General features: G+C 36.8%; 1 protein-coding gene across 1 annotated transcript in view; it reads left to right on the forward strand.

The window, feature by feature from the left end:
- ABCA13 (ATP binding cassette subfamily A member 13) overlaps window positions 1-13026 on the forward strand; it is a 169025-nt gene that overhangs the window by 86583 nt on the left and 69416 nt on the right. The window contains exon 36 of the mRNA XM_058032791.1: window positions 12146-12392. Coding sequence (XP_057888774.1) covers window positions 12146-12392 — 247 coding nt within the window. The remainder of the gene's footprint in view (window positions 1-12145; window positions 12393-13026) is intronic.

Raw genomic sequence — 13026 nt, forward strand, 5'->3', positions numbered from 1 at the left:
AAGTGAGACCAGTCCTAAGGACTGAGTTAGACCACTTGTAAAGCTGAATCCATTTTAAATAAAGGGTATTTTAATTAAGCCAAATGCTAGGCATGTCTGTGTGATGGGGAGTAATATCCTGGAAAACACTGACTGAGTTATCTGCTGATCCTGGTTGAGAACCACTTTAAGACAGCTAAGGTGATTTATATTTGAGCTAAATGTACAAAATGATGCGAAGAGGTCATTTTGACTATCCATTCAAAATTGATGAGACTGATGCTAAAATACTAGTACAACCTTTTTGTCCATATTTTTAAGTTTGAATGACTTTAGGGAGAAATTGAGAATTCAGGAAGTGAGCAGAGAAGAATTAGTATTTGGAGGTTGGCAGTGAAGTTCTTGTAAAGACACCATCAGGGCTCTGTTAACATAGTTTATCGAAAATAAGACAGAGAAGTCGTTTGCTTAAAGATACTATTTTTTTAATGCATGGAGAATACATCTGTTAAAGTATAATTCTACCTTTTATAGAATTATATAAGCAGAAGAGAGAAATTGAATAAAGGAAGCAAAAAGTAAGCAAATAGGTGTAATCTGAAGACAAGCAAGAGTTAATTAACAGTTGGAGTTATTCTACCAAGGGAAGTGTGTTGCTTCTCCTGGTGCATTTGGCACAAGATTGGGTCTTTGCAGAAAATATGCTACAGTAAAGGGTGTTATTGATTTCTGCATATGAGAAGCAGAGTGGAATTTGATGTCTTTTGGTAGATGATCAAGTGGCTTCTTCTATTCTTAAACAGGATTTTTCAATCCACTATGATTAATTGAGTTCACTGTAATTCCAAAAAAAAAAGGCTTGACAGTGATTTTTGCAATATCGTTGAAGTTATATTTTAACATCCATTTGTAAATGGAGCTAATTTCTTTCAATTCCCTGTAAAATTTGCATAAAAGAACTTAGGAATGACTTCAATACTCCATCTTGCAAAATGTAACTTGATTTATGTGACGAATATTGTAGACATGAAGCATCAGTGTCTCTGTTTAGAAGTACCATTTCAGAGACATAAAGTAGGTTAACCCTACCTGCCTCCCTCACACCTCATATTCCACATAAACTATTATTTCTCTCCCTCATAATATGGGGCTGGACAAAATTTTCACTTAGATAATCAACACAAAGTCATACATATGATGTCAGAAAGTATTTGTTGCTAATAGCTAGTCTTTAGGTTTTATATGGAAAGTAAATTCTGATGGTTTCTTGCCTTGCTTGAGCTTACAAGTGGAGTGTATATTTCATAGATCTTTTTGTGTTTGTGTATTTATATTTTACAGATGAAGAAAGTGTGTGTGTATGTAAACACATGTCTTTAAAACACAAGTATTTTAAAACAGTTTTGCTGTATTAGTGCTGTTGCACTAACAATACATATATTTTAACTTCAATTACGCAAGTAATGTAAATGACCAATTTTTTAAAGAAATGCTTATCAAGAGTAAGGTGCTTACTTTTCATTCTGAAACAGAACATTGCTTAGGGAAGGGGCTTCATGAAATCTTCCTAACATCTTGCCTCATTTATTGAGTAAATACCCTAGATATGTAGGAGGTGGGCTACGCATCTTAGTTGTGCTAGTAAGACTCTCTTTGAGGCTGATGCTTCTAATGAAACTAGATTTTCACCTGTCCAGTTCCTTCTCAAAAGTATCTCTTTTGGTGAAATTGTTGTCTCTGCTCTATTGCTAAAACATTACTTTTGTGCACCAAAAGCCCACAAAGACTTCAGCAATATTCACACCTTTTTTTTTTTTCAATACTAGCAACATTCTGCAGTACTACATGGGGTTTTTTGGGGTTTTTTGTTTTTTGTTTTTCTTCAAAACTAAAAAAAAAAAACTGGTTTAGGAGTTACAGAGAAAACATGTAAAGTAGTTTTAGTATGAAGGGCAGTATATGGAGCACTTAGGACTACCCTTTTTTTGCCACCTTTTCATATGGTACACTTGTTACAGGGTGATACAAGATGTTTATTACACTGTTGCTAGCCAATTCTTCATTTGAAATATAAGTGGGACTTCATTATAGTAGACCTGGTGTTGGACTTCTGTATAGGTGGGAATTTTTAGCCATGTAATTTTTTTCTATCTGTCTCTAAATCTATTTTACAGTTTATTTAGGTTACAGTATTCATTGGAGACATTAGAAAAAAATGAAGCTGTTGTTTCTGCTAATCCAGATCCTTGAAGTTGTTTAATACTACTATTTATAAATACCTGAATGCCTGAGGCATGAGATTATTCATCAAACACATTTTTCAATGTTTATTCAGATCTATAGCTTCAGGTCTGAATAAAACATGCCTCCTGCAGAACTTTCAGTTTTGAATTGTTTCCCTGCACAAACTTTGATATGATTTTTGTATTTATAGAATAACTCCAGTAGAGATATGGTCCAAAAAAATCCTGGTAATGGGAGCTGCAGTATTTTAGATGAAGTACTTTGTTTGTATTAAGATAACACTTGCAAAAATCCTGAAAGTTAAAGTGAGTCAGAATGTCCTTGTCTGTCATGGTGAAATCTGGGCCCTGCTGAAGTTGTTTCCTCTGTTTAATGTCTGAGTTTTCTCTGAGCAATTCAAAGAGGATTCTTCCAGAGTGCTGTACATAGTGTTTTCAAAGGCCACTCATGGCAAACTGAGCAGCTGCATGACAGAAGTCATCTGCAGTACAATAATGGACAGTTGTTATTTTAAAGTTCCCTTTCTGGGAGTGACCAGTGGGAAGTGTTTGAGAGCACCTGGTTAGAATATATAGCTGTTTCTTCTGTTGCTCTATTTAATCTTTTTAGTTGGAAATGCTAAGGTACTTAGCATTTAGTCTCACACATAATGTTATGGGAAGTGGTAGAGCAAAGTTCAGATTTTATTGCTGTTCTGCCCTTTTACCAGTTTTTTACCAAACACAGCAAAAGCACTGTGGGGTGTAGCCCTATGGTCTGCATCAGATTCAATCTTGAAATGTTGTAACTTGAGTTTATAGGTTGAATTCAGTGAGTTAAATTCTAACAACTTTCTGAGTATTGATCTAGAAAGAAGAGGTACCAACCTCAGTAAGTGTGCTGCTTATTGTCATTAGAGGGTATATTCTAGTGCACAAGATGTATCTGATGGTTGTTTGCCTGTGCATGCACAAATGTATTCTTTCTCTTGGCCAAGTCTGACATAGATATGATACATACTAAATGGATTGGGATATTTTCTGCAATTCTAACAGTATGTGCTTCTCTTCTACTGTTGTACCTTCAAAGAGTACAAACAGAAGGTGAAACTATGCTTCCATTTTGTAGCCACAGTCTGTACTTTTATTTCAGCTCTTCCTTTACTTGTCTCCTCCTCCATGTGGCAATTCATTGCAGGAGCATCGCTGCAGAGGAGATAGTACTGCAATAAAAGAGTATCTATTTCCAAAATTATCTCCTGGAAATTGAAATTAGCATAGTTGTTAATGTTGCAAATTAACCATGCAGAAACTCAAAATCAGAGACTTAGGGGTTTCAAACCTGTAGTAATTTTCTTTTCCAAGACATGATAGCCTGTCTACCTGAATGAAAATTTGGGTTTTTTGTTTTGTGTTTTCATTTTTGTTTTGTTTTGTTTTGGGTTTTTTTGGGTTTCTTTATGTTTTATTTCCAAATAATAGTTGCATCCCATGATGATGAAGTTGTTCTGGCCACAACAGAGTTCACCACACAAGTCTAATAAAAATACTTGTTGTTTATTTCAAACTTCTCTTTCAGCGTGGTTTAAGCTGACAAAAATCCCAGCTAGGATGAAGATATATTAACTATGGCAAAGCAGGAAAAAAACCATGGAAATGGATCAAAAGAGATCGTTTTAGGCATCGAAAATGTAGAAACAGTTGAAACCCTCTATTTATGAATTATTGTAACAATGCATTCAGTAGTGTGTCCTCCTCTTCCACCAGGCCCAGACTAGTTTAGGTGGCCATTCACCAGATTGGCTTGCCTGTCAGTGTACCCTCTGTATTTGGCTCTCCATGGTGTCTGTAGGGTGATGGATAGGAGACAGGACCATTTTTTCCCATTTCCTTATGCTCATGTACTGTTTGTGTTCTTATGGCTGGAGAAGGTGAAGAAACAGAGTATTTTGCACTAGAAGATTAATTCCCTTCATTGAAAGTAATGACAGTGCTTTTATAACCTGGAAGTGTTAAATTCCCAAATAAATGTATGCTCAGTCATGTTTCTGCTGTGGCATCAGTATCCCTGCCCATTTCCACACTAGTAAAAACAGGAAGGGGTGTTTTGACACCAGCTCACACTTGAGCAGCAACAAAAAACAGCAACACAAGGGTGTTGTTTTTTCCTAGGTTTTTCCTAGTGGTAGCTGTTGTTTATTGTATGAGGCATGGTGCCTTGGAAACCCAATCTAAAGTCATACCCTGTTGTTCCAGACACCCTACAGACTAATAGTAAGAATAAAAAACCCAGGTCCTTACCACCTCTGACAGCTTGCAGTCTAGTCTTGAGACTGAATGCGTAGATAAAAGAGAAAAATAGGTTTGGGAAGGCATGAGCATAAAGCAGGTCCACAGCAGAGGTCTAGATCACTGTCTTTCTGACTATTTTATTTATTTGCTAAATGCCATTTGGACTTTCTTGATTCCTCAAATTTACATTTAGAATGTGGTTTTGATGCACATCTTTTTTAAAGTTTTTATTTACTACCACAAATGTGGGGTGCATGGTGCGGCCCTTTCAGAAGATTTTCTGTTATTTAATATGAGTAATGACAAAGCTTAATTTTTTTTTTTTTTTGCATTGATATGAGATTGAATATTCTTGCATTAAATAGAGGGTTGAAACAGTCAGGAAATTCTGTAGGCATGTGAGTATTAGTTATATGTTAATTAAAGAGGCTGGCTTACCTTTTTTCTGTCTTAAATGAGTGTTTCAGATACTTAAATTCATATTTCATATAATAGAATTATAGTGTTGGCTATAAGTTGTTGTGATTGTAAACATATAAAGGAAGGGAAAACTAGAACCTAATTTTTAGTTTTAATCTACTTTGTATAATTGTGAAGAAATATTTTCCCTGCATTCAGTAGTGTTCATCTCTTTATCTATTGTTCGTACCTCTAGTATGCTCAACTTTGGGAAAATGCAAGATCTTGAGATTAAAGGGTGATATTCATAATGTGAATGAGGCCATGCTATGCCTGGAGACAAAATAAAGACCTTGAATTGTATTCATTTTTACACTTAAAATGTCTTCTGACTATTTTGTAGATCTTTGCAGCAGTGTAATGGTGGTTGGATGTTGAAAAAGTAGATTCACCTAGTAAACTCTACAAAAGTTGGAGAGTTTGGGGGACAGGTATAGTCATTTGCTGCATTTAATGGGCTCTTGAGAATCTTGGTGATGTGCTCTATTCAGGTTATTTTGAGAGCTATCTCGTTGTATATCCTAACGTATTATCTGTAACTGGGTTATTCAGTAGTCAAAAATTAGTCCTAATTTTAATTATTTCCCAGTCTGCTTGTTACCTATCTGAAAAATATATCATGACAAGGTTAAGGACCAAGAGGAGTAGAATATTTTAGGTTGGTGCTTGAAGTGTTTGTATGGGTCATATTTCATGTGAAACTTTAAGTTGAAAGTCCCCTGTTTTAACAGTTCCTCCTCTCCCAACAAAATAATAAAAAAGAATGGAGCCCATGTTTTGGTAAACAAATTTGCAGAATCAGAATCACAGAATCACTTAGGTAGGAAAAGACCTCTGAGATCGTGAAATTCAGTCTATGACTTAATACCACCATATCAGCTAGACCATGGCTCTGAGTGCCACATCCAGTCTTTTCTTAAACACCTTCAGAGCAGTCACTCCACAACCTCCTTGGGCAGCCCATTCCAATGTTACATCACACTTTTTGTGAAGAAATTATTCCTAATGTCCAACCTAAACCTCCCCTACTGCAGCTTAGGACTCCTCTCGTCCTGTCACTGGTTTCTTGGGAGAAGAGACTGACCCCAACCTGGCTACAGCCTCTTTTCACAGAGTTGTAGAGAATGATAAGGTCCCCCCTGAGCCTTCTTTTCTGCAGGATAAGCAATCCCAGATCCCCCAGCCACTTTGCATAAGACTTTGGCTCCAAGCCCTTCATCAGATTCATTGTCCTTCTTTGGACATGTATTTTCCATTGCCACTTAATTATGTGCCTTATGTTATTTGTACAATATGTTTACACCTGGATGAAAATCTTGGCTGCAGAGTGATGTCCAGGATCAAATGCTCTTGCTTAGACTTATCTCTGTCACTGCTTGAATAACAATGCAGCGAGTCAGAGTAAAGGAAATTATTTTATGGATGAAGTCTTTTTGCTCTCTGACACCTGGATGTTTTAACTTTTCTTTTGCACAAACCCACTTAGCACTTCTGTCTTTGATTTAACTAGTGAAAGTTAGATATATCTCCTCTCCATGTCAAGTGTGAGGGTACTGTAAGGCATTTCTCCCTCTGGGATTTAAGTGCAATTGTATCCTACCAGTTCTTCACCCCCTTACACACTGCTGGGAGTAGATAATTCCTACTCTGCTTAGGCCTAATTTTAGGATGCATTTCTTTTAAATACAGTGATAAGTTTGAAAAGACTTCGTCCTGTTCTTTCCTTAAGCTTTTTGTGTACAAATGAACTTTCGTTCATACCCCTTATTCTAGGATATAAATTTTAAAAAAAACCAGAGCTTAAAAAGGCTCCTTTATAAGTTTGCTAGTAGTTTTTCTAGGGACAGGGTTTTAGATTGTGAGATTTGTGTGTTGGGGTTTCTTCAGTGAGAATATGCAGCACATTTTTCTGGTTATGCCGGTTCTTGATTTTTCAATAGGAGTCAGGTGTATTGTTCAAGCTATCCTTTCACTGGTCTTCAGTGTGATAAAGCATTAAGTGTGTCAGATCTTGAACAAGAATAATATCTTAGATAAAGGAAGGAAATTGTCTAATCAGTCAACTGTCTGGCTTGAGGAAAAGGGCTTGGGAGATCTGAGTTTTGGAGCAAGTTCTTTAAAAGGTTGGGGAGTGACAGACACCAATTCCTCGGCTTTAAAACATGTTAGTTCTACTGAAGAACTCTACAGTTGCCTAGATTTCTATTACTGTGTCTCAAAGGTCTTCAGGCCTATGCTGAATATTTTGAGATCTGGCACTCAGAATGTAAAGCTAAATTTTTAATTAAAGCCTACATGTTTTGCCTTCAAAAATGGTACTTAATTGGATTAATCAATATGTATGGAGCAGGGAGAAACTCTTAGACAGGAAATTCTTAAGATGGAAACAATTTGAATCAATGTTTTAGAAGAAACATTCACAATGCCTAAAATTAAAAATAGTCTGAAGGGAAGAATAGGAGAATTTATATCTAAAAATGCCCCACGGGAACTTCTCTTGTGAAATTCCCCCCAAAATAAATATTTTTCTGATCAGCTTTGGATAGAGATAACTCATTATTCTATTAGATATAAGCAAGAATCAGCCACTGTATGAAACACAGACCAGATGTATTCCCTTTATATTTTACACCATCAAAATGCCTTTTATTCACATTCCCCACATGAAAATTTGTCTTCAAAATCCTCCTGGAAACAAAATCAATACAATAATAATTTTTTATAACGAGTAAAAAAATGTGCAAGAAGAAGAAGGACATTTTTATATCTTCTAATGAAAGGCTGTGCACTCCCAAGATTGGTGGGCTAGCACTGCCTCTGGGCCAGTATGGTGTGCGCTGAAATGCAGAGCGACGACAGTTCACTTGCTCAGCTTAGAACTACTTGTTGGCACAAAACTTCTGACAAACCAATAAATATGTGCAGCCTCCTAATGCAACCAGTTTCATGTGAGCTAGCTCACCTGCTTTGCCAGAGTATTGCAGCTCCAAGTCTTACCTTCCCAAAAGCTGGACCTCCTCTGCATGACTTGCCTAAATGCCAAAGTGACAGAAGTAGAATTGAAAATGAAATGCTCCTGGCTGTTAGTTTATCTATTGCATAGTCCATCTTTCCTTCTGCACCATGAAAAACATTAGAATTACATTGTTTTCTAGAAGTGAAAAATACAGGAGAAAAGGATCATCTAATACCAAGTTAGAGACTTTTACAATAATTGTTTCTGTTCCTAATTCTAGAGTAGTCTATAGGCAAGGATTTTGATAGTTTTTGTTTCTGGATTTTAGGTCTTGTTCTGTTTCCCTGTACCTCATATTAACCTATATATTGAAAACTAGTGTAAGTCTTGTCTGTAATACAAAGGAGAGTCTGGATGAATTGGAAAGTACAAGTTAATTGTGAACATAATTGCACTTCTGGTGGATAATTGCAACTGTAAGTCAAGCAAGACAACTTCTAACATTTGGGTCAGGTTTTTAATTCTGTGATCTAAATTATTAATGAGGATATTTTCACAAGCTTTCTGCATAAAAATTGACTTCATAACAGAGAGGTCAGCTGGTCTTGTCTTCTAGCCTTTATCATTCTCAGTGATAATCAGAAGCTGTTTTCCCATAAATGTAAGCTGTTTTTATGCATCCTGACATACATACCAGACATAGGAGGTGAATTACTTAGAAGCTTTATGAAGCAAAAATTAATGCTGTAGGTTCTAGTTGAAAGTGTGATTTAATACCTTGGGAATCTTGAAAGCCATATTGAGTCTATTATGGAAAGCCCAAAGCAGGCTGCTATTCACAGTGTGGCTGCAGTCAGATGAAGTGGTATGATACATAAAGAGAACAAGTTGACCAGTACAGGCATATATAATAATAACATATAAATCAGGAATGTTTCCACATCTGATAGACAGCTGCATTGAACACATTATATCTTGAGACTGATACAGTGTCAATATAAGAGGATTTGAGACAAGCAGCAAGGTTGATAAGGACTATAAAGATTTTTATAAGAGGAGAGTGAAAGGATGGGATTGTTTATGCAGAAAATGGATTGAAAACTTCTATAACCTGTCTCCTAAAGCAAGATTTAAGAACCCATCCAGTATCATCAAATGGAAAAAATCCAAAACAAGTATACAAGAATTTTGTTTTGCACCTGAGACACAAAGAAATGACAAAATTCAAAGTTGCAAAAATGGTAATTTAAGATAATTCAGAAAGGTATTTGGCGCCCTTTTCAATTCGAATTTTAAACAATAAACATATGAGGTTTTAGAAAAGATAAATCACTTTAAAGTGCCTCAGTTAAATTGTCAAACATATACTTCCACTTATAATGGTTTATTGCATCTTCTTGTGGTGTGTCTTGGCTCATTGGCATTATGAATATTGAGTAAGAGTCAGGATATTGGACAAAATGGACAATTATTTATATTCATGATGACAGTTTCCGTTCCTTTGGCAATCTGAATTAAGTTGTTATAATTTCTCTCTGCTCTGTCAAAAAAAAAAAAAAAGAATGGTTGACAGCTCTGATTTCCCTTTCTGTCCCCAGAAAGTAGATGTCATAGTTGCCTTTCAGAGATTGAAAGGGTCAAATATATTGAAGACTCCTTCATTCACATGTCATGTTAATGAGATCTGGGGCTACAGAAAATATCAAATTCTGTTCTTATATTCTGGCATTTCACTACTTAGATGAATGAGAGATGGAACACTTTACAATTTCAGAGATGTTAAGCTGGAAGCACTTCCTGGGTGTGTTTTAGTCTGAAAACACTCCTAGCTTGAATTTTTTTCTGCCTCTGAGTGTCTTAATTTCTGTGTTGTAACAATTATTGGGAGTCTTACCATGATAATATGAAGAACTTAATACATTCCTAAGAAATTTCCTTCAAAAAAAAATTTCTTAAGAAGAGTGTCTCCTCCTCCTACTCCAATTTACGGAACAAAAAATTCCAAGCCTAAAATGTAACCCTTCTTGATCAGAGCACTTGAAAGCTGAATCAGAATTGGAATTCAGAAGGTACTTTTTCTCTCCACAGATTCAAAACCTTCAATTCCATTTGTGTTAACTGTCAAATTAGCAAGCTATGACTGATTAGAATGTCTTAAAGAGAGAATTTCCGCTCAGTGGGATTTTCTGAGGAAAAAAGATATAAAATTCAGTTGCAGAGTTAAAGTAACAAATATTGGAGTTTCCCCCCTTGCCCTCCCCCCAAAATAACCCCCAAATTAATTAATTATAGTCTGTTAAAATCAGAGAAATTAATGTTGAGAATGCAGGTCAAGCAGGTCAAGAGCAAATTACCTAGTGCCATGTCCAGGCCAGTCTTGAGTTTTGATTGTTTTCTTCACAGTGAAATTTCTTTTTCTAATTTATGATACCAGAATTTCCCAGGTGCCAGCTGGTGCCTGTTGTAGCTTGTCCTTACCCTGGGCAGAGATTTTGCTCCCTGATATCACTAGGGTTCTTAGATGCTGCCAGAGAGCTGCTCCTGCTGCCAGGAGGTTCTCCTTGTCCCCAGTGCCTGACAGAAAAATGATTCCAAACAGGGTGGATCCCCTCCAGGTGCAGATATGCACACACATCTGTGTTAAAAGGTACTCTTAGCCAGTGTTTTGCTCATCTTTGCCCCCAAGGGGCATCCCAGCTAATCACCTGCTCCTCAGCTGGATCCAGTATCCCTGTTCCCAGACTTCAGGGTGGTGCCTGTCAGTCCAACAGTGGGCCTTGTCCTCCACAGCCCATACCACTGTGGGAGACCACGTCACAGGCTTTGTTAAATCAAAATAAATAGTGCACTCTGCTCATCCTTCACCAAACCAGTCCTGTATTCATGATGAGCTCTCAGGTGACACAGTTCAAATGTATCAAGTTTATTCCTGGTCATTACTTGTTTTTCATATCCTAGGAATCATTTTCTGGAGGATTTGACATGTGACCTTCCCAGGCACTGAGGGTGATTAACCTGTATTTACCTGGAGTAATGAGTGCAGAATTTGAGCTGTTTGTTCAATGACCATGGTCAGAAGTTTGGCTTATTATCTGATTAATTTTTCTCCCTCTTTGCCTCAGTTGGCTAAAAGTACTCTGTTAGAACAATGCAAAGGGTCTGGGATTAAAATTCTGTTAACTCAAAAAAAAACATGTTCTAAGGACAATTAATTTGAGGCTACTTGGGAACTTCCATACACATAATTGTTTAAGCAGGAAATGTGGAAATGCTGGTTAGAGTGCTGTCAATAAGCAGAAGGGAAGGTAATAAAGAGGCAAATCACAAGCATTGATAAAATATAGCATGGCTTTGAGCACTGTAATAAACAGGCTATTCAGTCTTGCTACGGTACAAATACCTGTGGTGGTAAATCTGTCAGACACTCTGCTATGCTGTGAGGAAGTAAGGAGGCTGAAGGACATTCAATTGGGCAAGGCCACAGGCAAGAGGGTTTGATAAGAGCCTGCACATACCAAGAAGGCATTAGGGGCTAAAACAGAAGCAGAGTGATTGGTGTGATTCACAAGTGTCAGACAGAGAATGATCAAATAAAATTAAGGGAAGGTCTATCAGGAAACTGATTGATTGAATAAGCTGTAGACACACTCTCATAAGAATCTGAAGGACAGCCCATGAGCTCTGAAAGCTGAATTGACTAACAGATATGAAAAATTTATCAGTCCCATATGAGCAGGGAAGTGAAGGGAATGCTTTTATGAGAATCCATGTGCCTGTCCACTGTGATGCTCTGAAGAGGATCCATTGAAATTTCTGTGGAAAAGTTGCCGTTGATTCCAGTCAAGGTAGATCAAGACAGTGTGAATACAGGCCATGTTTGTCAGAGTAATTTGTCCAGGAACAAAGGTGACAATGCACAATGAATGGTCGAACCATGACAGGATCACAGGGAGAACCTAGGGAAAATAATATTCAGTAAACCATTACCTGTGCATGGGAACCTATAGAGATATGTTAACTGAATATCTGTTTTCTCTCATAGGAAGAGTTTATTAGTTAATTGCTTATGCTTGGAAGCGATGTGGTATGGGGCTACACTATTCCATTCAGGAGAGCATGTAGTTTGATTTTATTAGAGCTAAAAGACTGTCATGTTCTACATTTGACAAAGTAACATGTGAAAGTTCAGTTTGGTTTTCCTTGTTTGTCAAGAGGTGGTTTTCTTTGTCTCACTTAGGTATTTCACTTGCTGGAGCCTCGAGTGTGCGTGGAGCCCGCCTTGTTCTCACGCAGATTATTGCCCTTGTGATGAAGAGGTTTCACCACACAAGGAGAGACTGGAGAGGAAGCCTGTCAAATGTGCTGCTGCCCGTCCTCTTTGTTGCACTGGCAATGGCCTTGTTTAGTGTGAAACCGCTGGCTATCGATTATCCTTCTCTCCAGCTGACACCAAGACTTTATGGCAATGCAGAATCCTTCTTTAGGTAAAGGGCTCATCCATCATCATCAATATCCAGGGCTCTGGGACCTTTACCCTTGAGTTCTCCTATTGTAAAGACCTTCTTGTATTCTAGAAAGAATGATAGATTACTTTTTACAATAGTTATGTGGTGGTTTTTTTAGATGTTTAGTACACTTTTATAGATTATTGTAAGTGAAAGATAAAATTAGAAAAGCTTTGTGTGAAGGATTTTCTGGAGGAAAAGGCAAAGACTTTGGAGAAGATTGAACTCAAATCAATACCAGCCATGACCATTTATATGTAAATGAACAAGCGTATTTAAACAAGCCTTTGCACGCTTCATTTTAAAAAAATTATTTAGGTCTGAAGTTATTTTCTTGAAACAATTCTTGGGTTTTAAAATACCACACAGTATTTACAAAGCCTGCTGCTTGTCTTACTCAATCTAATTTCTGTATGTTCAGCTTTGAAACCAACTAGATTATTTGTTTATTTATTTATATTTAATGTGCAGTATCAATAGACTCAATCAATATAGAGTGCTAATCACACATATAGGTGCAAATATACACAGATGAAGATAGCAAGATGCTGTTTGAATTTATAGATATAATATAAATTTATTTTATAAGCATAAAATCACTTTAGCAATGCCA

This window comes from Melospiza georgiana, chromosome 1 (genome assembly GCF_028018845.1).
Source record: "Melospiza georgiana isolate bMelGeo1 chromosome 1, bMelGeo1.pri, whole genome shotgun sequence".
NCBI lineage: Eukaryota > Metazoa > Chordata > Aves > Passeriformes > Passerellidae > Melospiza > Melospiza georgiana.